This window comes from Panicum virgatum, chromosome 3N, assembly GCF_016808335.1.
Source record: "Panicum virgatum strain AP13 chromosome 3N, P.virgatum_v5, whole genome shotgun sequence".
Classification (NCBI taxonomy): Eukaryota; Viridiplantae; Streptophyta; class Magnoliopsida; order Poales; family Poaceae; genus Panicum; species Panicum virgatum.
In genome coordinates, this window is record NC_053147.1 from 67,122,631 (window position 1) to 67,142,370 (window position 19,740).

Sequence of the window (19,740 nt, forward strand, 5' to 3'; positions counted from 1 at the left end):
ATGCAATCTTCTTCATTAACAAGGGTTCGGACCGTCGGCTTCGGACCTCGCCCTCGAGGGGCTACTGTTGGGGATTGGACCTTCGGGTCAAGCCCTTACCCTCAGAAATGCTCTCTAACCTGTTTGCAGGGTCACAACGAAATAGAGCCAAGCATATCCGAAGGTATCAGATGAACACTAAGAAGCGCAAACTCAAAAATCATGACCTTCGGGCCGAAGGATAACACCTTCTGAAGGCCGAAGGTAACGGATGGCTGCCCAGAAGCGCAAGCGCAAACACCAAGGCCTTCGGTCCGAAGGGTACCGCTTCCACCGCGCCGAAGTTGACAAACGGCCACCCGGAAGCACAAACTCGAAGATCAAGACCTTCGGGAAAAGAGCCCGCGGCCGGGAACGAGGATGACGGCTGGTCGATCGTTGATGGAACCTTCATGGCCCAAACTCTCGGAGGTACCCGAAGGTTATTGTAACCTTCGTCGGCTGAAGACAGGTGAGTAAAACGTGAATATGTAAGAAGGTCGGATTTGTACACCTCCCAAGTACGTGAGAAGGTCGGATTTGTAAACCTCTCACCTTGTAATTTTACCCCGGAACCGGCTGAGGGTAAGCTGTAAGTGAGTTGGGATGGGGCAATTTAGGAAAACATGGCCGGGGCCAGGGGTATAAATAGCCTCATCTCTCCACAGTGTAAAGGGTTGAATTTTCTAATTATTATTGGAGAGTTCGACACCTTCTTTCATTGCAGTCTTTCTTACTGTTCATGCTCCCTGTCTGGGTTTCTACAAAGCAGAGATCCCAACAGTTTCGCGAGTGACAACCCATCGATAAAAAAGATTTATAAACAAATTTATTTAATACTCTAAATGGTAAGATTCTCTTTTAAAAATTTGGATTCATGATTTCCGTCGAATTTCGACCGAAGCCCAGTGAACCTTGGTCGAGTTTTCATTTCCTAGACACAGGTAGAAAGTGCAAAGGAAACATTATCTGCATCCAAGACAAGGATATGAGAAGAAAGTGAAGTGGAGAGGAAAGCGAGCGCGCGCTCGTGCAGTCGTGCTCTGCTCTCCCGCCGCACGGCCCGAGCAAAGGTTGTAGCCAGCCAAAGCCAAGCGCCCAAGCCACACCGAGGAGCGCGCCCGGTGGTGGCCCGCACTCGATCCCGCACGCCCCGAGCCCCGGCGCCGCCTCCAATGGCGACGTGCAGTGTGACTGCGTGTCTCCGTTCCCCTCCCTCCTCTGAATATAAAAACACTCTTCCACGCCCAGCAGCCAGCACCTTTGGGAGCTCCCCTTCCCTTCCCTTGAGCAAAGGACCTCACCTGCAACCTCTCGCTCGCCGGCGCTCCTCCTCCACTTCTCCGTCGCTGCTGCTGCTGGAGCTCGGACTCAGAGCTCCCTGGGAGGAAGACAAGGAGAGGCGCTCTGAGCAGTGACCATGGGGTACGAGAGGATACACAAAGTCCAGGTAACCAACGAGCCAGCCATCCGCAGCTCACCATTGATTGGTTTGGTGTTCCATTCCAAGGTTTCATCATGTTGCCTTGCCTCTGCATGCGCATTGTAGATTTTAATAGTACACAAATTGTATTGTATGTCACTCTGGTGAAACACTGGATAGTCGGTGACACTTGTGCTCCAATCTTAAACATTCTACTTAGCCTTTTCATCGCTTATGTTCTTGCTTCAGTTAGCTTTCTTCATTGGTCTCCCTTGAAGCTTTCTTCATTGGTCTCTGCAATGATCAATTTTTGCTGTGGTTGAGGTTGGATCAAACAGCTTGTCAGTATGGACCTGATATTGACCTATCTGCAGCAGCAAGCAAGTCACAAATTTAGCAGCCATTTACAACGATATTTAGTGTACTACTACTTATATATAGTAGCAATTAAATATAGTACTACATTTACAGCTTTCCATGATTCACTCTGATCAATTGCTTCCAACGTCTCGGAAACTGCTTGTTTGACCGTATAAAGAATTGGCAGTGCTGTTACAGTGGTGGCGTGATTAGTATGGATATTATGAACGTCACCTCCGGAGTATTAAAATCCTTGTTTTTGCGCGATCGATTCTGGATGCAGATGGGGGTCATATCTCCAACCAAGCTCAGGATGAAGCTGCTGGGCTCCCATGGCGGCGGCGGCGACAAGGACGAGGCCACTCGCAAGTCGCCGCGGGCGTCGCCGTCGAGGCTTGACGACGTCGACCACCCCAAGAACAGCCTCCTGGCTCAAGAGCTCGACGAAGGTGAGGTCCTCTCATCCTGTGGCGCGTGTAAAAAATCCATCTTTTGCGAGCAACCGCATTGTGAAATTCACCCTGGTCGCCTGCAGAGTACCCCAAGGACCGGTCGGATTCGTCCCGGTCGCGCTCCGACACCAGCCACGGCAGGGCTGCGCGCGGCGGCGGCGGGAGTAGCAGCGGCTGCGACAGCGGGGCCGAGAGCGGCGGCGCCGGCGGCAACTTCGAGTTCTACAAGGAGGAGAGGACGGCCCTGCAGCCGCCGCCCGCGGCGGTGGTGGCCGTCTCCGGGCCGTTCTTCCGGCAGGTGCCGTCCAAGTGGAACGACGCGGAGAAGTGGATCGCGGGGCGGCACGTCGTGCACTCCAACCCCATCTTCTCCAAGAAACCCGCCGCCGCGTCGCCGCACACTCCCACCGCCGGCGGCCGCGTCGCGCCCGAGTCCGCGGCGTCGAAGGGCGGCGCCGGCGCTTGCTGCGACAGCCAGAGCTCCCGCGCCGGCGGCGTTGCCGCCGTCAGCGCTCTGACCGAGCTGTCGTCCAAGTCCTCGTCGCCGCCGTCGGTGAGCGGGCCGGCGAGCAAGCCGCCTCACAAGAAGCTCCGTTTCTCATCGGCGCCCGCGCCGTCGGTGTCCGTGTCGATGCGGGACGTCGGGACGGAGATGACACCGATCGCGAGCCAGGAGCAGTCGCGGAGCGGCACCCCCGCCGGCGCGGCCACGCCGTCGCTCAGCTCGCTCTGCTCGGTGCCGTCCAGCCCGAGGGGCGGCAGCGCGTCGGCCTCCTCCTCCGCGTCGGAGCGGGAGCTCCGGCTCAGGACGCGGCGGGAGATCGCCGCTCTCGGGCTGCAGCTCGGCAAGATGAGCATCGCGTCCTGGGCCAGCAAGGAGGAGGGCCTCCTCGCCGCCCATGCCGCCGCGTCGCCGGAGCATAGCGCCGGAGCCATCGATGAGGAGATCAAGAGGAAGGAGTTCGAAGCGCGCGCCAAGGTCTGGGAAGAATCCATGAAGTGCAAACTGGCCTCAAGGTATGAAAAAAAAAAAAGAAACAAAGAAGAAGGAATAGGGAATTCTTCAAGAACTGTTCGGCATATACATAATACATTTGACCTCTGAATCTTCTAACGTGCCTGATGTTGCAGATACCAGAGGAAGGAGGTGAAGATACAGGAGTGGGAGAGCTGCCAGAAATCCAAATTTGAAGCCAAATTGAGGCAGGCTGAGGTCAGTACAAACTTTCTGATTCTGAACTTTTTCTATTGTCTGAATGAGCCATATTTTGTGTTGCATATTCAACAGCCAAATGGTTAGAAAAGAAATGGAAACAAAAGAGTTGCACTGTTCATCGATGATGCTGACTGACTGACTGAATTGTGCAAACATTTTCTGAAATGTTTCAGGCGCGGGCTGAGCGGATGAAAGCCCGGGCGAAGCAGGACCTGGCCAAGAGTCTGTCCTCCCTGAGCCAAAAGGTGGAGGGCAAGCAGGCGAGGGTGGAGGCTCGCCGGAGCCGGCAGGCGACACGGCTGGCGCGGGAGGTGGAGCGCATCCGCAAGACCGGCCGTGAGCCATGCCGGCTCCGGCGGTGCTGCACCTGGTTCATGCTGTGATCGGCGCGGGGCTTGCTCTCGTTGCTGCACCTCACTGAAGCCTGGAGGTCTGAAATGCATGCTTCGGGACAGGAAAAACATCATGGCATCAGCTATGTACATGAAACCATCGCGCCCCAAATCTATCTCAGCCTGTGCTTCTGCACAATGAGCTATCAGTTGTGGTGGTGTCGATGCCATTGCCAAACTGGCTTGTGGGTTGTGACATGCTCTCACTGAACTTGGGGCTGCAGCCTGCAGCTAGCTGATCTATCTAGAACTGATGTGTTCAGGTTTCTTCGGGAAAAGAAAAAAAGAACTGATGTGTTAACATAGGATCTTGTTTTTAACCGCTCAGCATTACAGAAGCAAGAGAAACCACTGGGCCCAGTTTGTTGCCAACAAGGATGTTGGCATGCATGAGCCTAATATACGGCCGGATCCTATTTAAGTAATCATGCGTAGATGTAGAATACTGATTTGGTGTAACCCTCCGCAAGTCATGCAAACAGACATGAAACTTGGCAAATTAAAACTGGCCGATGCCAACAGCCCCAAAATTCAGAGTTCAGAGTGCACTGCAGGCTGCAGCTGGCTCTAGAGCTTCAGAGAACAGTCATTAGACGATCGATATCGTGAGCTTTACATGAACTACAAAAGGTTTATCGCAGGATGCTGCTGCAAGTCGTGAGAAATGTGGCGCGTTGTTGCCGTAGATGTTGCCTGCCTTGTGGCCTTAATGTTTTTTTTTAATCCAAGCAATAGCAGAAACATCCAATAAATTAGACTGCTTCATCAATGGCCGTGTAAGATTCTCTCTTCAGCTGTTAAGATGAGCCAATGGCCATGTAAGACCTCTAATGATTTGATTTGATTTGATATGAACTGCAAACTCTTTGAATCATCAGTATCAGGATGGTGTGGGCCAATCAATGAAAATTCTCAAGAATGTGAGCTCAATGACCCAACTTTCTTAAGATGAGTCCAACTTTCTTAATGGCACCACATGGATCTGATAAAGATGCTCAATGACTCACCTAAAAAAGGTAGCTGTCCCCTACACTACACCCTGATAAAGATGCAAATTGGTATGAATCCCGGCAGATTAACAGGTCAAAACCTACAGGTCACCAGCTAGTACTGATTTATAAGGCAAAAAAATTGACTTGGTTGACATGCAGCAAGTTCAAACAACCGCAATTTGAGGGGGAAATTAAGGAAGGAGACACGTTTGAATGGTTTAGGCTCCACATGGAACCATCAATTTTAGATATATGTATATAGCTGCAGGACTAGGTCACCTCTACAGTGAGTGCCTGCATTCATACTTCCATAGAGCAATTCTTGCCTGCCATCTAGAGCTTAGGCTAGGGCTATCACATAGCTACACCAGCTATTGTACAACATGTTCGTTACCATAGTGATACAATGGATCATCTAGCTATATTAACGACTAGGTTATTCCTCATGAATGGGACTAGAGAGAAGATCACAGGAAATGCAATGACTTGTGGATGGCAATCCTGCAGTGCTGAATTTGCTGGTTTGGTTCGGCTTCCGGTCTTCATCTCAGTAGTCTAGGGGCACCACAGGTGCAATGCTGCCGGTGAGGTTCTGCATGCTGTGGCTTGCAGAATAGTCATCGCAGGCATTGCCCTGTAGCATCGTCGCTCCAGGTGTAGACAGAAGGCCGTCCCCGCCACGGACCATCTGCTGAACGTCTTGTGGTGAGAGGATCTTTATGCACCACACGCTATTCACAAACTCCCTGGAAAACGTGCATCCAAAGATCATTGTTACTTGAACGAAAATTCAGACACAATGAATTCATGTTTCCGGACGAGGAGCATAGTTCTGGATGCACATACTGCCACGGGTCGTCGCCGACGAGAAGAATGTCATTTTCCCGGTCGACGAATACAAGCTGCCAGCCTGATCTTACAGGGTCCTCCAATTGGCCTTCAAGACCAAATAATCGCTCCAGCTCGCTACGTAACTCATAGTAGCTGCTGAATCTGGTAATATCGAGCGATCTCCCGAGGGACCCTGATTTGTAAACCTAGGGTGGAAATAAAAAGGAAACAGAAGTTGTCAAAAAGATGAGTGCTAATCCAAGCATCTAATGCTCATTCTCAAGTACAGAACTTTAACATGTAATAATTGACTGCATGGCTACCAGCTATCCACTAAAAATGATCTTCTGACTCCACAAAGTAAAGTCTATTGCAGCTACCTACTTCAGAAGCTCCCTTATCAATTTAAAGGAATATCAAGCAAGTAGGAACCACATACCTTCACAAAGGTTCCACCTTGTGATGGGTTCACGCCACAAACATCATTGAGAGAATTAAAAGTTCCTGATTCACCCAAACAACTGGAAGTTGCTAAGGAGTTTTCAGGTAGCAAATTCACATCACTATATCTCAATGAAGCTATGGTTATTGCATCAGTCCCACTGCCAACACCATCACCCCTGACAGTTGTCATGCCATCATGGATTGCAAATGATGAAGAAAGCAGGTGACTCTGAACATTTGTACTAAGTGCCTGAGCACTAGAACCGTCTCTTGCTGATAGTGGTGCCAAGGTGCCAGAAATGTGAGATACATTACTCTGGTGACTCACTTTCTCAAGCTTGTGCTGTACGGATTGAGCTTCAAGATTAGCAAGGGGTTCCACAGCCATCCTTTTTGAAGGCCATCCCTCTGATGCCATTAATTGGCTGCTTCGAGGCAGATTAAGAAGGTTTGAGGCTTCTTGGCTTGAAAAGTTATGAAAACTGTTATGAAGATGCAGACCTGGACCACTGTTCCCTTCAAATATGTTCTGCTGGTAGAACGAGGACCCAGAAAGCAAAGAAGACTGTGATTCAGAAGCAGAAACAGCCTCGGACATGCTAGAAGCTACATTGGTAATATCATGACAACTAGATGAGAGGTGCTGTTGCATGTCCTGATGAGATTGTTGTTGCAGAACTTGCGGTGTTTGCTGCTGCTGCGGTGGTGGTGGCTCCTGCTGCTTTTGCAGCTGCAGCTGCTGCAGCTGACTTTGAAGGAACCCAGAGTTTCCTGTGTTCTGACCATAGCCTTGCTGCACAGCTTGCAGGGGTGACTGCTGGGATTGGAATTGCATCTGCTGTAGAACAGGATTTCCATACAGAGGATCTAACCCACCATTCAAATTTTGAGTCTGTTGGACTGCCAGGAGAGAAGATGTCTGCTTCAAATGATCCCCACCTCTAATTTCTTCCAGTGCGGCGGCAGCCATCTGCTGGTAAGTATCTGGCTTCAGACCCAGCAATGGATAATCCATTCTTGGCTGAAGCCATGGTGACACTCCAAGTCCCTGGAAGTTCAAAGACTGGGACCCTCTGCTTCCATCTCGAAGCCACATGAGAGAAGAATAACGAGCAAACTCATCACTCCTCCCTCCTGCATATACAAAGAGAAAATGGTTAAAGGAAAAGACTGAAAGGAATTGTTACAATGAATATTAGTCTTCTGGTCAACAATCAGTCTACCATTGAACATGGGTAGTCCTGAAGCCCACGGACGCTTAAGTCTTAATGGAAAGGCAGTTGGGTACATCGGAAAGGTTGTCAATGGCTCAATCTCCCAGAGTGAAACCCTTGGTTGCTTATCACCAGCTGTAGACTCATCCCAACCAACCTAAAGTATCACACCCAAAGGGGAAGGAACCATCATTAAAATGCAAAACTGTTCTCACAAAGGGAAACATAAAGCATGCGACAGAAGATTGGCAGAGAAAGCTGAACAATTAGAAATTGAACTAAACATGATAATGACAATGCTTTCTAATGATAGTTTTCAAAAGAATTCACCTTCACAGAACGCCAGTGTGAGTTTGGCCATCGCTCCGAGTCCAGATCGCTTATTCCTGTGATCGTACCCATGTATCTGAAAAAAAAGGCAACCATAAGATGTGCATTATTTTCAACTTTTCAGGCTATGTACCCAGTTTCAACTCACCGTCTAACACTTGATTCCTCTGTCTCAAAAAGCATTCGAAATCGCATTCCAACAGACACACGGGTGTGGTAAACAGCTTTCACATACTTAGCCAGTGGAATGACAAACTCAGAAGGGCTAGCCCTGACAAAAGATGACCATGTTAATTAACTGCAGAAGCAAAGTGAGCAAGTATAATATGGTGAGATCATAGTATACATACCGAGGATTGTAGAAAATAGTGAAACGACTGTTTGTGGCCGCAGCATGAGCTGCTGCTGCAAGAAGACCAATATGCATGCTATCACTTGATAGCACAGATGAGGGCATAACAGTCTGCGGACGATTTGCACGACGAATTCCCAAAAGAAGTTGGCTATTGTCGTTCCTGGTTAAAAAAACAAAAAGGTTTTACCACATCAGCAAAATGTGCAACCTCTGAGACTTTCAGAAGTAGAAGGATGGAGTACAGTTAAAAATTAAATTTATAAAATACCAGATAAATATGATAGAATCCCCTGCAACTAGTCTTTTTGCACTTACAAATACACTCCAACCTGTCGTCAGGAGATGCCTTTTAGGCTGACCTGCACAACACATGCAAGGGCCACAGCATTGCCCAATTAAGATATAAAAAGAACCAAGGAATCCCAAAATATAAGTTGAAGTACCAACAACTTTACAAGACAGATAAAGGAGGTAATGAGATATTATCAACACAGTGTTTTCCAGATAAACTATACCTAACTACCTAAGCCAAATCGCACTAGTCTTGATTGCAAAAAGATGGACAATTTAGATGTGTAACAGTGGAAGCTACTCATGCGCAGTACACATATTCACACTTTCTTATTGATAACTAAAGTTCCCCAGACCCCGCACAGTGCGGGAAGCCTACGGCACTGGGTACGCCCTTTTAACTAAAGTTCCATTCCATTTGTTCAACAATCAGAATCAAGCATAACCATCTCTGCATCTTCTACCATAGTTTAAGTACATACCACGAAAAATGTGGCGAAATTTCCATTCATTGTCATGCAGATCTCTTGCAATCAGCTCCTGCACTGGAGGCTGCTGTGAAAAATCCTGCAGGTGCTCAAATAAATTAGTCCTTTTTTCAAGAGAACACCACAAAATCATTCTGATATATCTATCAAGCTTAAAGTAACTAAATTTCCAGTTGAAGTCTTCAAGAGACAAACCAATGGGGGGAAGACTTTCTCAGCTGCTCGGCGTGGAACAGAGAATCCACCATGGGTACTCGTATCACTTGCAGTCAATGTCTTGCAGAAGTAATTAGTTGGCTGCTTGCTGCCAGCACCCAATTCAATTGGAAGAAAATGTTCCTTTTGCTCCTCCTGCCCATGGAATCACTTGATGAATTTATAGCCATTGTAATACCTTTTGAAAGAATCTTCCAAGAGAAATCAGATTATGAGTTAAGAGCTAAGTGGACATTGGGTAAAATACCGGGCTCAATGGTTGCAGTGTCATTTGGGCATAAACTTCTTCAGTCTCCACATCAGCCTGCATTAGCAATTTAGCACAAAGAAATTAACTCTAATTCTTTGTAAAACACTACATGATGGTCCAAGTTCGAACTCACATGCATGGTGACATTATGAAGCTGGCAGATTAATTGTGGAGGTAGATTTGGGTAGTTTGGGATCTGAGCATCAACTTCTTTATTGGTTGATGCAGCAACCTGTATGAAAATAAAACAATCGAAAGAACCTCTTAAGCACAAAGGCACAAGCATAAGTGATTCTCTACAAATGATTTCACTAACCTGACAACCTGTGCAAAACTACATTTATTAAAAAAACAACTTTGAAGGGAGACAATCCTAAAAAAAAAAAGTTGATTATTGAAATAATGATATCATCAACCTGCACTGAACTAATTTTACTTGTAAAACAGCTTCAAAAGGAAATTATCTTTTAATTAAAAGTTGATTATTTGAATAATGATAATTTTTATATATAGTTGGGCAAAATAGTTTTTCCTGGAACCTTCATTGGTATTTTGTTTAGTCAATCCATTTGGTACACAATGAGAAGAACTAGAAGGCACCAACACAAGTGATTCATTTTATTCCTTGTTTGCAAAACCTGAAGTCAACAAACTCGGCCATGCCTAGTTTATTCCAAGATACTGCTGCACAAACTAAATGGCTGACCTGCTCACTATGGCCCTGAGGAAAGTAGACAACCCGGCTCCCAACCATAGGCAAGGACACAAGGGGCCCAGCGCATGCATGCCACAGCTCGGAGTTCAGACACCTTTGTTCCCCTGCAAAATGCCAAACAAACATGAGCGGAACAGCAAGCAACCAGAAAGCAGAGTTCATGTGAAGCTACTATTTGTACTTGGCTAGAAACAAGTGGAGGTCCAGTGAATGTCAATAATACTAGAACATGTGAAGCCGAGCAATGCAAGAACCTTTTCGTTTGTGCAAATCAGCAAAGAAGATGAATGGGTGTATAATGCACATACAATTTTGCTAATTTGTTTGGAAACATCAACCCACAATGCACAATAAAAACATTGCATAATCCAATAAACAATGCAGCCAGTGACACAAGATGAGAAGTTCTGAACTGAATCAGCGCTGAAATTGTGATCCGAGACATACCGTCACTCTCCGGCGATGGTTCCGCCATCTTGGATGGGGAGAGGTTCATCTCCACCACCAATACAACCCGGAATAAGAACACCAAGCACCGCCGCACCGGAGGACGACTGAATGTCCTCCTTAGCAGCTCACCATGATCCCAACAGCAATGGCAACCTGCTTCCCTCGCGCCCAGAACATCACTTCCTCTGCTGTTGGCTGCTGCCTCCTCCTCCTCCTCCTCCTCCCACTTGCCGCCCTCCCCTCGGAGCAGCAGCCACCTCCGTCTACAGAAACCACTACCCGAACCCTGGACTATCACGGCAAACACGAGCCCCTGCTGACCTCATCGCTGAGCTCCCTCGCCAACCACACCTCAAAGCTCCAACCTTTCTCCAAAGAACCGACGGAAAGCGCCGAAATGAGCAGGGCCTGATCCAAGAAGCTGGCTTTTGGACAGCCGACGGAGCAAACACGCGGAGAAACCGAGGCACGCCGCCGGCCCCGAGCTCATCAGATCAAGAAGCAGCCGCAGACCGCACCTCCTCCAGCTTAATTCCACGAACTCGCGCCACCTGGAGACCACCGCAGCTCGCCGTCGGGACCGCCTGGAATCCCCAATGCACGCGCGGGGCCCTCCAGACCAAGCCGGCGCGCCCTAAACCCCCGCCTCCAGCAGCGCCACTCCACCGCCGCAAGCCCGCAAGGCCCCCCGCGAGCACGGTAACCCGCCGCCGAGCTCAGGGGACCTCCGGCCTCGCCGGCAGCGCGCGGTCACCCCCGGCTCCGAGCACCGTGCGGGCCCCCATTCGCCACCACCAGGCCGGAGCTGAACGACGCGGCGGGATGCGCCTGGGTGCTGGCTGACGGCGAACCCTAGAGGGGCCTAGGCCGCCATGGCTGGATCGAGGAGCGGGGAGTGGAGTGGTGGGGGTGCGGTGCTTCTTCCTTTCGTTTCCCTTTTTTTCCTTTCAGTTTATGGGGAAGGTAAGAGCATTAACAGTTCCCGATATATCTTTTCTACCTTTATTGTTTTTAGCAAAAAAAGAAAAAACATCCTCCAATGTTTTCTCGTCCCACTTTCCCATCTTCTAACAATTGGCAAATTAGATGGAGGTGTGTTACGCACTCAATCATCCCTCCCGATCGCTCCTCCTTGCGATTTTTTTTCCGCCGGGTCTTCTTTCCCACGCATAGGTCCACGGCCAGAGCCGGCGCACGATGCCCCGCCACGACGGTGCTGCGCACTCGGCGACGACAGCGAGCGCCGGCTCCGGGCCTGCCACCATCCTCGCCACAGCCTTCCGGCACACCGGGTCGGCCCCGCGTACGGCCTCGATGTGGCCGGCGCGGATGTCGGCGCAGATCGCGCGCCCGTGGCCCACGAGGAACTTGACGGCGCGGAGGAAGGTTGAGGCGAAGACGGCGCCGATGCGGAGCACCTCGCCACGGCGGGCGAGGCCGCAGAGCAGCGGTGCGTACATGCTCTGCGCGCTGTCCAGGCACAAAGATCGCGCCATCGAGCTCGTGTACAGCTCATACGGGCTGTCGGGGCGCTCCCAAAAGTGGCAGCTATAGCTCGTCAGCGCCGGCCGCGCCACCAGCCCCGACGGCGTCGTGATCTACGGCTTGACGAAGAGTAGGTACATGCACCGGCCCTAGTTCAGGCTGGGCACGAACCTGTTCATGACGGGGATGAGGAGGTTGTAGAGGAAGGTCGAGCTCCTCCGTCGACAGCAGCAGCTTCGGCTGCCCACCGGAAGTGCCGGAGCTGGTGAGGAGCTCGGTGATGGTCCTGGAGGTGATGAGGGAGGAGGGGGCGCCGTTGACGATGCGATCGATGTCGGCGCCGAGGAAGCGGCGCATGTTGTCCGTGCAGGCTTTCAGGGTGAGGATATATGGTTTTTGGGAGTAAAAATAAGGAATTTTTGGAGAATTTTTTTTACCTTCTCATATCTATTTGGGGAGTTGGCAAATAATAAAATTTGGGGGGGAAATTGGGAATTATTGGAGATGCTCTAAGAATAGGAAGAGAGGAGCTTCTTGGAGACAGTAAAAAAAATATCTCAAAAAGGGTAGTTTTATATCTTGCGCTTTACCCTCTTTAAAAAAATTTGAATTTGTTATGTGGCTTCGAAGGTTTTGACTGGGTTTATACCTTAAAATACCTAGATCTATATGTTAATATTTTAGAGGTTAGAGCCAACCTGCTGCTGCAAGTGGACGTTTATATATGTTTTTCGTATATACTCCTACTATACTATGATTGCATTCTTTCTCATATTTCAGTGGTGAGATTTTTGTTTTATTTTGATTGTGATGACTGTCAAGCTCAAGCAAAATTACCACCAATTCATCAAGAGGAAAACCTAGCTGTAAAACTATATTGGAGCTTTTAAACTAGTATTCGAGAGCGATTGACACTCCAAATTCAGCATTGTTGCAAGCAACCAGCACGAATGATTTACCAGCGAAGTGTGAAAACCAGTTGAAAATTATATCATACCATTACATATACAATTTAGATGAGTTGTATATTTACTGGGATAAGCTTCAGTGAAGAGTGTCGTCATACCTACAAATAATCTTGTATGACCGACTACGTACTTGATTAACTTTACAATAATTATCTTAAAAATTGGTTATCGAACTACGTCTTGATTAACCTTACAAAATGCCGTTTCTTTTAAGCGTACTATCATTATAGTATAATTTATATTGAGTCAAAGTGCATATGGTAGTATAGTCAGAGATACGCAGGGAGGGAGGGGAGCCCGGTGTCTCGGTTCGTGGCGGCAACAGTAGTCAAGCACGGAATTACCGTCCTACCCTCACGTCTCCACCTTATTTACACCACCTGCCTCTCCCGGCCCCCCTGGAGAAAGGGACTGGAACACGTGCTGGGGAGGGCAGCGCCGTCATTTCCCCCCTGCCCGCCGTGGTCCTCGCTCGTCGTACGAGGATTCGTCGCTCCCACGCGGGCGATGGCGCGAGCCACCCGTGTGCCACGCGTGCGGGCTGATCTCGGCCGTCCGACGCGCGATGGACGGGCGACGTCGCCCTCGGCGTGTGGCAGCCGCCCCTCGAGAGAGTCGTGCTCGTGCGGACGCGCAGTACAGCGAGGAGCCAGCCATGCTGTTCAAAGCTTTTGCACTTGCATTGTACGAAGTACTACGAGTACTTCCTAGGAGTAGTAAAAAGTTTTGTACTTTTCCCTCACAATTTTTTTTGTATTTTTCTTTTTTGTTTCGGAAGTACTCCGATATGTAGCAGCTTCTTATAAAACAACAGGTGAAACAACTTTTTATAAAACGGCCGGGAAAGTGATTTCTCTGATGAAACTAAAGCTATTTCGAAAAAATTTAGAGAAACAGTTTATTCCTATTACTATTGAGTGAATAGAAAAGGTGAAGCCGATAAAACTAATGCCATTTAAGAAGTTGCGACAAATTGCTGAGGCAGAGCTGACTAGTGCCATCGGATCGCCAGAACCAATGCCATGTTTGGTTCATAACGTGAAAAAAAATTCACAAAAAGACGAATGCATGTATGGAGTTCTAAACGAAGTTTATTTGTGAAATTTTTTCACGGATGGGTGTAATTTTTCGAGACGAATCTAACGAGTCAAATTCCACCATGATTGGTTACAGTGATGCTACAGTAACCACACCTAATTATTCTCTAATCATGCGGTCAAAGATCTTATTAGCTACATCACATGCTACAGTACCATAATTGTGGAGGTTGTTTTGTAATTAGACTTTATTTAATACCTCTTGTCGGTACCCCAGGACTGGGGTACCCCTTCTTGCTGTATCTAGGCAAGAGCCTTGTAGTTATCCTTGACTACGTCCAAACAGCCGGAGCCCTGTGGTCCGGAGTCCTGATCTCTCAGCGACGATTCCGGACCTGCCTCACGGCTGGGAAAGGTCCGGGAACGACGCGTGTCCCGGAAGAGGCGGGCAGCCCAAACAGCCGGGGCTCCGGACCTCCCGAGGGGTTCGGACCCCCGCGGAAGTCCCGGACCCCTCATAGGGTCCCGGACCCCTTGTATGGTAACCGGACCACTCGTTAAGGGAAGAAGTCGACGTCCTGCCTCGGGGTGGTTCGGAGCGACACGTGTCTACAAGCACGACTTTTCAAGGCCGCTTGGTCTCCATACTAAGCCTCACCCACCACTGCATTTATTGTGGTAGGTGGACACCCGCATTGATGCGGTGGAAGCCAAGGCGATTCTTTGACCAGGAGGCACTATTGATCGCGTGTTACCAAGATAGTGGAGCCGCAGGCGCCGCCCACGCCGCGCCTGCCAAGTCTGCCATAACAGATGGATACGACGGCTCGGCTTCACCCATTATGACGCCTACATAATAGCCTCCACAGGCTACGCCGCAAGCTACGCTCCCCCAACGGACACCTTGGTGACGGGACAAGAGAAGACCACTGTAGCGCTAGCAGAGCGTATCGGAGGAAAGATCCGTAACCACTGTACCCATCTGAATACTCTGCGTAGTATGCTGCGCAGTCGCGTTGGGCCCACCTATCGGGGCCCCAACGTCCTATGTATCCGCCCCCTTGGTCTATAAAAGGGGGCGCCCGCTAGAAGGAAGAAGGAGGCTGGGTGATAGCCAAGGCCCGGCAGAGGATAGGTTCGTACACAACCAAGAACAATACTTCTCCCAGTGGACGTAGGGTATTACGCTCCGGCGGCCCGAACCACTCTAAATCGTGTGTTCTTGTGAGCTTCCTCCAAAAGCTAGATCAGCCCAATCGCCAAAGTACCTCCCCGAGTACTCCCTCACTGGGAATAGGTGGGTGCGCTCCGCCACCCGGCTGTGGGTACCCTAGAAATCCCACGACATTTGGCGCCGTCCGTGGGGAGGAACAGGCGCTGGCTGGATCTTCAGGCTTCTGAGGCCGTGTTCATCCTCTGCAACGACGAACAAGAAGATGAAGGAAGGCAGGGCGTCACCCACGCCGCATGCTGTGGCACTGGGGCGCCAGCGCCCTCGGTGCGACGGTGCACGGCAGCTGCGCCTGCTGTGCGTCGCCACGGCGACGCCTCAGAGCCGGCACGGTGGTGCGCGGGGGCGACGCCTGTCGCGTGCCGCCCCGCGCCATCCCGGTGTCGGCTCAAGGTTTTCTCTCAAGCAACGGCCATCCTTCCCCTCCGGCGGCATGACGTCGGCTCAAGGCTTCCTCTCAACATGGAGCTCGGAGCCGACGGCTATCCCGGAGGACGTTGGCCGTGTCGTCCTGCCGTCGCCAGCACCGGAGATCCGCCTCAGCGTAGCTCGGTGCTGCTGCAGACAAGGCCCCGTCGCCAGGCGCGGGGACCCCTGGTGCTAGCACCAAGGACAAGCCGGCGAACGACCGCACCTCTCCGCGCTCCACGTCCGGTCCATCTGCTGCGCAAGGGCGTCTGGTTTCCATCGGCAGACGACGACGGCGGTAGGGGGGCCTCTCCCACTCAAAGCCAAAGAATTTGTCTCATGCTACCTAAGCATATGACAGCTCTTAGGCAAGGAGTGGCCCCCCGAGCTCCCGAGGTAATACTGGATGATGCAATTCAGGCACATCTAGGGCGCCGTCGCCTCCGACGACTATGAAGAATTTAGGAGTGGCCGTACCACTTCCAACCGAAGAAAAACACGCTGTATAGCATGCAGCCGTAGGTTACTCCTAAGAAAAGATTAAGAGAGTCCTCCTTTGTAATAACGTGGCGCCTATGTGTGTGTCCAGAGCGGTCAAGGTCTGACCTTGTAAACCCGTCCTCTGGCCCTATCACACAAACAGGCAAAAAGCGGTCCGGAGCGGTGGAGGTCCGACCTCGTAATCCCGACCTCTGATGTATACCGTGATAACCACACTAATAAAGGAGAGTTATTTTCTTAGTCTTGTCTCGCCACCACTCTAATTACATTCATTCGTTCTGATTGGCTATTTCTTGGTTAACCGTCTCTTCCCCCCAAACAGAGTCTTTTCTTTTGTTGGCGATCCAAGTTAAGTTGCCGGCTTGAAGTCAGGTGAGGACGCCCCTTCTAGCTGGAAGGCAGTCCGGACCCCTAAGGACCTGCTCTGGAGAAGTGGTACTCGTATCCTGGGGTAGAGGAGCTCCGCGTAGATTAGCCTGGTAATGTACCCTAAGCTTACGTACTTCACTACCTTGTTACAAGTACTCTAGTATCCGAGACTGCTGTCTTTAGAGGTCCCGGGCTCCCTTCTAGTATAAGGCTTGGTTTCTTGCACCTTACTGTGAGGTCCGGTGACATTTTCCTTTGGTTCGTCAGCAATGATCCAAGTCCACTCCGGTGGCCCGCTCCGGCGGAGACCGCTCGCCACGGTCGCCTCAAGTCCACTCCGGTGGCTCGCTCCGGCGGAGACCGCTCGCCACGGTCGCCTCAAGTCCACTCCGGTGGCCCGCTCCGGCGGAGACCGCTCGCCACGGTCGCCTCAAGTCCACTCCGGTGGCCCGCTCCGGCGGAGACCGCTCGCCACGGTCGCCTCAAGTCCACTCCGGTGGCCCGCTCCGGCGGAGACCGCTCGCCACGGTCGCCTCAAGTCCACTCCGGTGGCCTGCTCCGGCGGAGACCGCTCGCCACGGTCGCCTCAAGTCCACTCCGGTGGACCGCTCCGGTTGAGACCGCTCGCCACGGTCGCCAAGAGCCAGGTCCAGGAGGTGGTGTTGCTCCCTGAGCGGTCCGAGGTCTGTGTAGCCGCTTAGCTTGGTTCCGTACCCTAAGCCTACACCTTCATCGCCCTGCGGAGAGCACTCTAGAGCCTGAACCTGGCAACCGGTGTACCGGCCTCAGGGGTCCGGAGCACCCGCTCTTTGTATGAGCACACCAGCGTAATCAGGTTACGTAGAAACACATCACGATAGTGGCCCCACCCGCGGGTTCGTACCTCTCCCGAGGTGGGCCCGGGGGCCACTGTCGGTACCCCAGGACCGGGGTACCCATTCTTGCTGTATCTAGGCAAGAGCCTTGTAGTTATCCTTGACTACGTCCAAACAGCCGGACCCCTGTGGTCCGGAGTCCTGATCTCTCGGCGACGGTTCCGGACTTGCCTCACGGCTGGGAAAGGTCCGGGAACGACGCGTGTCCCGGAAGAGGCGGGCAGCCCAAACAGCCGGGGCTCCGGACCTCCCGAGGGGTTCGGACCCCGCGGAAGTCCCGGACCCCTCATAGGGTCCCGGACCCCTTGTATGGTAACCGGACCACTCGCTAAGGGAAGAAGTCGACGTCCTGCCTCGGGGTGGTCCGGAGCGACACGTGTCTACAAGCACGACTTTTCAAGATCGCTTGGTCTCCATACTAAGCCTCACCCACCACTGCATTTATTGTGGTAGGTGGACACCCGCATTGATGCGGTGGAAGCCAAGGCGATTCTTTGACCAGGAGGAACTATTGATCGCGTGTTACCAAGATAGTGGAGCCGCAGGCGCTGCCCACGCCGCGCCTGCCAAGTCTGCCATAACAGATGGATACGACGGCTCGGCTTCACCCATTATGACGCCTACATAATAGCCTCCACAGGCTACGCCGCAAGCTACGCTCCCCCAATGGACACCTTGGTGACGGGACAAGAGAAGACCACTGTAGCGCTAGCAGAGCGTATCGGAGGAAAGATCCGTAACCACTGTACCCATCTGAATACTCTGCGTAGTATGCTGCGCAGTCGCGTTGGGCCCACCTGTCGGGGCCCCAACGTCCTATGTATCCGCCCCCTTGGTCTATAAAAGGGGGCGCCCGCTAGAAGGAAGAAGGAGGCTGGGTGATAGCCAAGGCCCGGCAGAGGATAGGTTCGTACACAACCAAGAACAATACTTCTCCCAGTGGACGTAGGGTATTACGCTCCGGCGGCCCGAACCACTCTAAATCGTGTGTTCTTGTGAGCTTCCTCCAAAAGCTAGATCAGCCCAATCGCCAAAGTACCTCCCCGAGTACTCCCTCACTGGGAATAGGCGGGTGCGCTCCGCCACCCGGCTGTGGGTACCCTAGAAATCCCACGACACCTCTAATTAGTGGTCAAAGAGGCAAAAAGTTTTCATGAAAACTTTTTCACCCACTAACTAAACACGGCCCAAAGAAATTTTGCAAAATTCGTGTCTTGTTTAGTTAGCCAAATTTTTTGGGGTTTGGGTATTGTAACACTTTCGTTGTTATTTGATAATTAATATCTAATCATGAACTAATTAAACTTATAAGATACGTCTCATTATTTACAGTTAAATTGTGTAATTGGTTATTTTAAATTGTATTTAATGCTCCATGCACATGTTCGAAAATTTAATATGATGTGTACTGTAGAAAAAAAATTAGAACTAAATATAGTCTCAGGTACAATACTTTTCACTAGAGCCGATCCCGATGATTTGATCGGCTGGCTTCGCCCCCTTGACAAATGGGACCTGAGTATAAGTTACTGTACGGCGGGAAGCGCTGCGGTGGAGCTCTTGCCGTCGGTATGTTCCCCGGTCGCCGCGTGCCGTGCCGGCGAGCTCCGGCCTAGTCGCTTCCGTCACGCCGGCGACCGACCAAAGCCGAGGCAGGGCCGCAGCCAGAGGAGTGCACGTCGGGCCGTTGACGGTTTTACTTTTACCCGCACCGGTTGAAACCACGCTGAAACTACGGACCGACTCGCCGGCTGGCTCCAACAAGCCTAGCCTGGTGCTGTCTCCAACAAATATTGTATTTCTATTGTTGTCTCTAGATTTGCCTAGCAAGAGAGAGGGAATCTATTTTTACCTCACATCTCTCCTCATAATGCAAAATGCCTACTCCTTTGTCTCTTCTGTTGGAGACTGATTTTGTGATGCACAGTATAAATGGAGATGAAAAAATAAGGTCTTGTTTGGTTGTGCTACAATTGTAGCGTGCTAGAAATAGTAACAATTTTGACCACAAATTACGGTGTCAAATAAAGTCAGTTTACAAAACCAACTTCAGAATCCCCGCGCTAGTGACCTTGAAAAATTTAATAAGGTCTTTGACCGCGCGATTATAAAATTATACTGTAGTATTACTGTAGCTAATTATCGATTAATTACTGCCATTAGATTCGTCGCGAAAAGTTACACCTATTCCTAATTTTTTTTTATAAATTGACTTCATTTAATATATTATATATGTGAGATTCTTTTCTTAAGAAATGTGTACGTTACGATTCTTGCAAAACCAATCTAAGTTTGCCTCTCATTGTTGGTGTCAGTAAAAGCTCCGTCCATCCAGTCAGTCATGGATGCAGCGCGCACGCACGCCGTTCCCCATTTTTTTTACCGGGCAACTTCCGTTCGGACCCACCTGTCGGCCTCGCCTGCCGCTG

General features: G+C 50.6%; 3 protein-coding genes across 3 annotated transcripts; 1 reads left to right on the forward strand and 2 right to left on the reverse strand.

Annotated features, from left to right (window-relative positions):
• The first annotated feature begins 1,261 nt into the window (after nucleotides 1–1,261).
• LOC120666929 lies at nucleotides 1,262–4,385 on the forward strand. The gene is made up of 5 exons (XM_039946920.1): nucleotides 1,262–1,468; nucleotides 2,085–2,250; nucleotides 2,337–3,270; nucleotides 3,385–3,466; nucleotides 3,643–4,385. Exons 1-5 carry the CDS (start codon nucleotides 1,439–1,441, stop codon nucleotides 3,850–3,852), a joined length of 1,422 nt encoding a protein of 473 aa, XP_039802854.1. The 5' UTR covers nucleotides 1,262–1,438; the 3' UTR covers nucleotides 3,853–4,385.
• A 646-nt stretch (nucleotides 4,386–5,031) lies between these two features.
• On the reverse strand, nucleotides 5,032–11,378 carry LOC120666928 (auxin response factor 25-like). Its single transcript, XM_039946919.1, has 14 exons — nucleotides 10,435–11,378; nucleotides 9,979–10,091; nucleotides 9,406–9,504; nucleotides 9,270–9,326; nucleotides 9,002–9,157; nucleotides 8,801–8,885; nucleotides 8,296–8,386; nucleotides 8,023–8,187; nucleotides 7,821–7,943; nucleotides 7,673–7,748; nucleotides 7,352–7,499; nucleotides 6,124–7,262; nucleotides 5,700–5,890; nucleotides 5,032–5,599 (listed from the first exon to the last, which is right to left on the reverse strand). The coding sequence occupies exons 1-14, from the start codon at nucleotides 10,481–10,483 to the stop codon at nucleotides 5,401–5,403; spliced, it is 2,691 nt and encodes an 896-aa protein (XP_039802853.1). The 5' UTR covers nucleotides 10,484–11,378; the 3' UTR covers nucleotides 5,032–5,400.
• Nucleotides 11,379–11,546: 168 nt separating this feature from the next.
• On the reverse strand, nucleotides 11,547–12,279 carry LOC120668045 (probable indole-3-acetic acid-amido synthetase GH3.13). Its single transcript, XM_039948002.1, has 2 exons — nucleotides 12,094–12,279; nucleotides 11,547–12,035 (listed from the first exon to the last, which is right to left on the reverse strand). Exons 1-2 carry the CDS (start codon nucleotides 12,277–12,279, stop codon nucleotides 11,547–11,549), a joined length of 675 nt encoding a protein of 224 aa, XP_039803936.1.
• Nucleotides 12,280–19,740: the final 7,461 nt, after the last annotated feature.

Excerpts from the sequence above, each read along its gene's own strand:
- LOC120666928 (XM_039946919.1), bottom strand. The coding sequence starts at position 10,483 with ATGAACCTCTCCCCATCCAAGATGGCGGAACCATCGCCGGAGAGTGAC. Across the intron at positions 9,505-9,978 it reads CTCAGGGCCATAGTGAGCAG|GTTGCTGCATCAACCAATAA; the intron begins GTCAGCCATTTA and ends ATTTTCATACAG. Across the intron at positions 5,600-5,699 it reads GTCGGCGACGACCCGTGGCA|GGAGTTTGTGAATAGCGTGT; the intron begins GTATGTGCATCC and ends CACGTTTTCCAG.
- LOC120668045 (XM_039948002.1), bottom strand. The coding sequence starts at position 12,279 with ATGCGCCGCTTCCTCGGCGCCGACATCGATCGCATCGTCAACGGCGCC. Across the intron at positions 12,036-12,093 it reads CTCATCCCCGTCATGAACAG|ATCACGACGCCGTCGGGGCT; the intron begins GTTCGTGCCCAG and ends GTCAAGCCGTAG.
- LOC120666929 (XM_039946920.1), top strand. The coding sequence starts at position 1,439 with ATGGGGTACGAGAGGATACACAAAGTCCAG. Across the intron at positions 3,271-3,384 it reads AAGTGCAAACTGGCCTCAAG|ATACCAGAGGAAGGAGGTGA; the intron begins GTATGAAAAAAA and ends CTGATGTTGCAG. Across the intron at positions 3,467-3,642 it reads CCAAATTGAGGCAGGCTGAG|GCGCGGGCTGAGCGGATGAA; the intron begins GTCAGTACAAAC and ends GAAATGTTTCAG.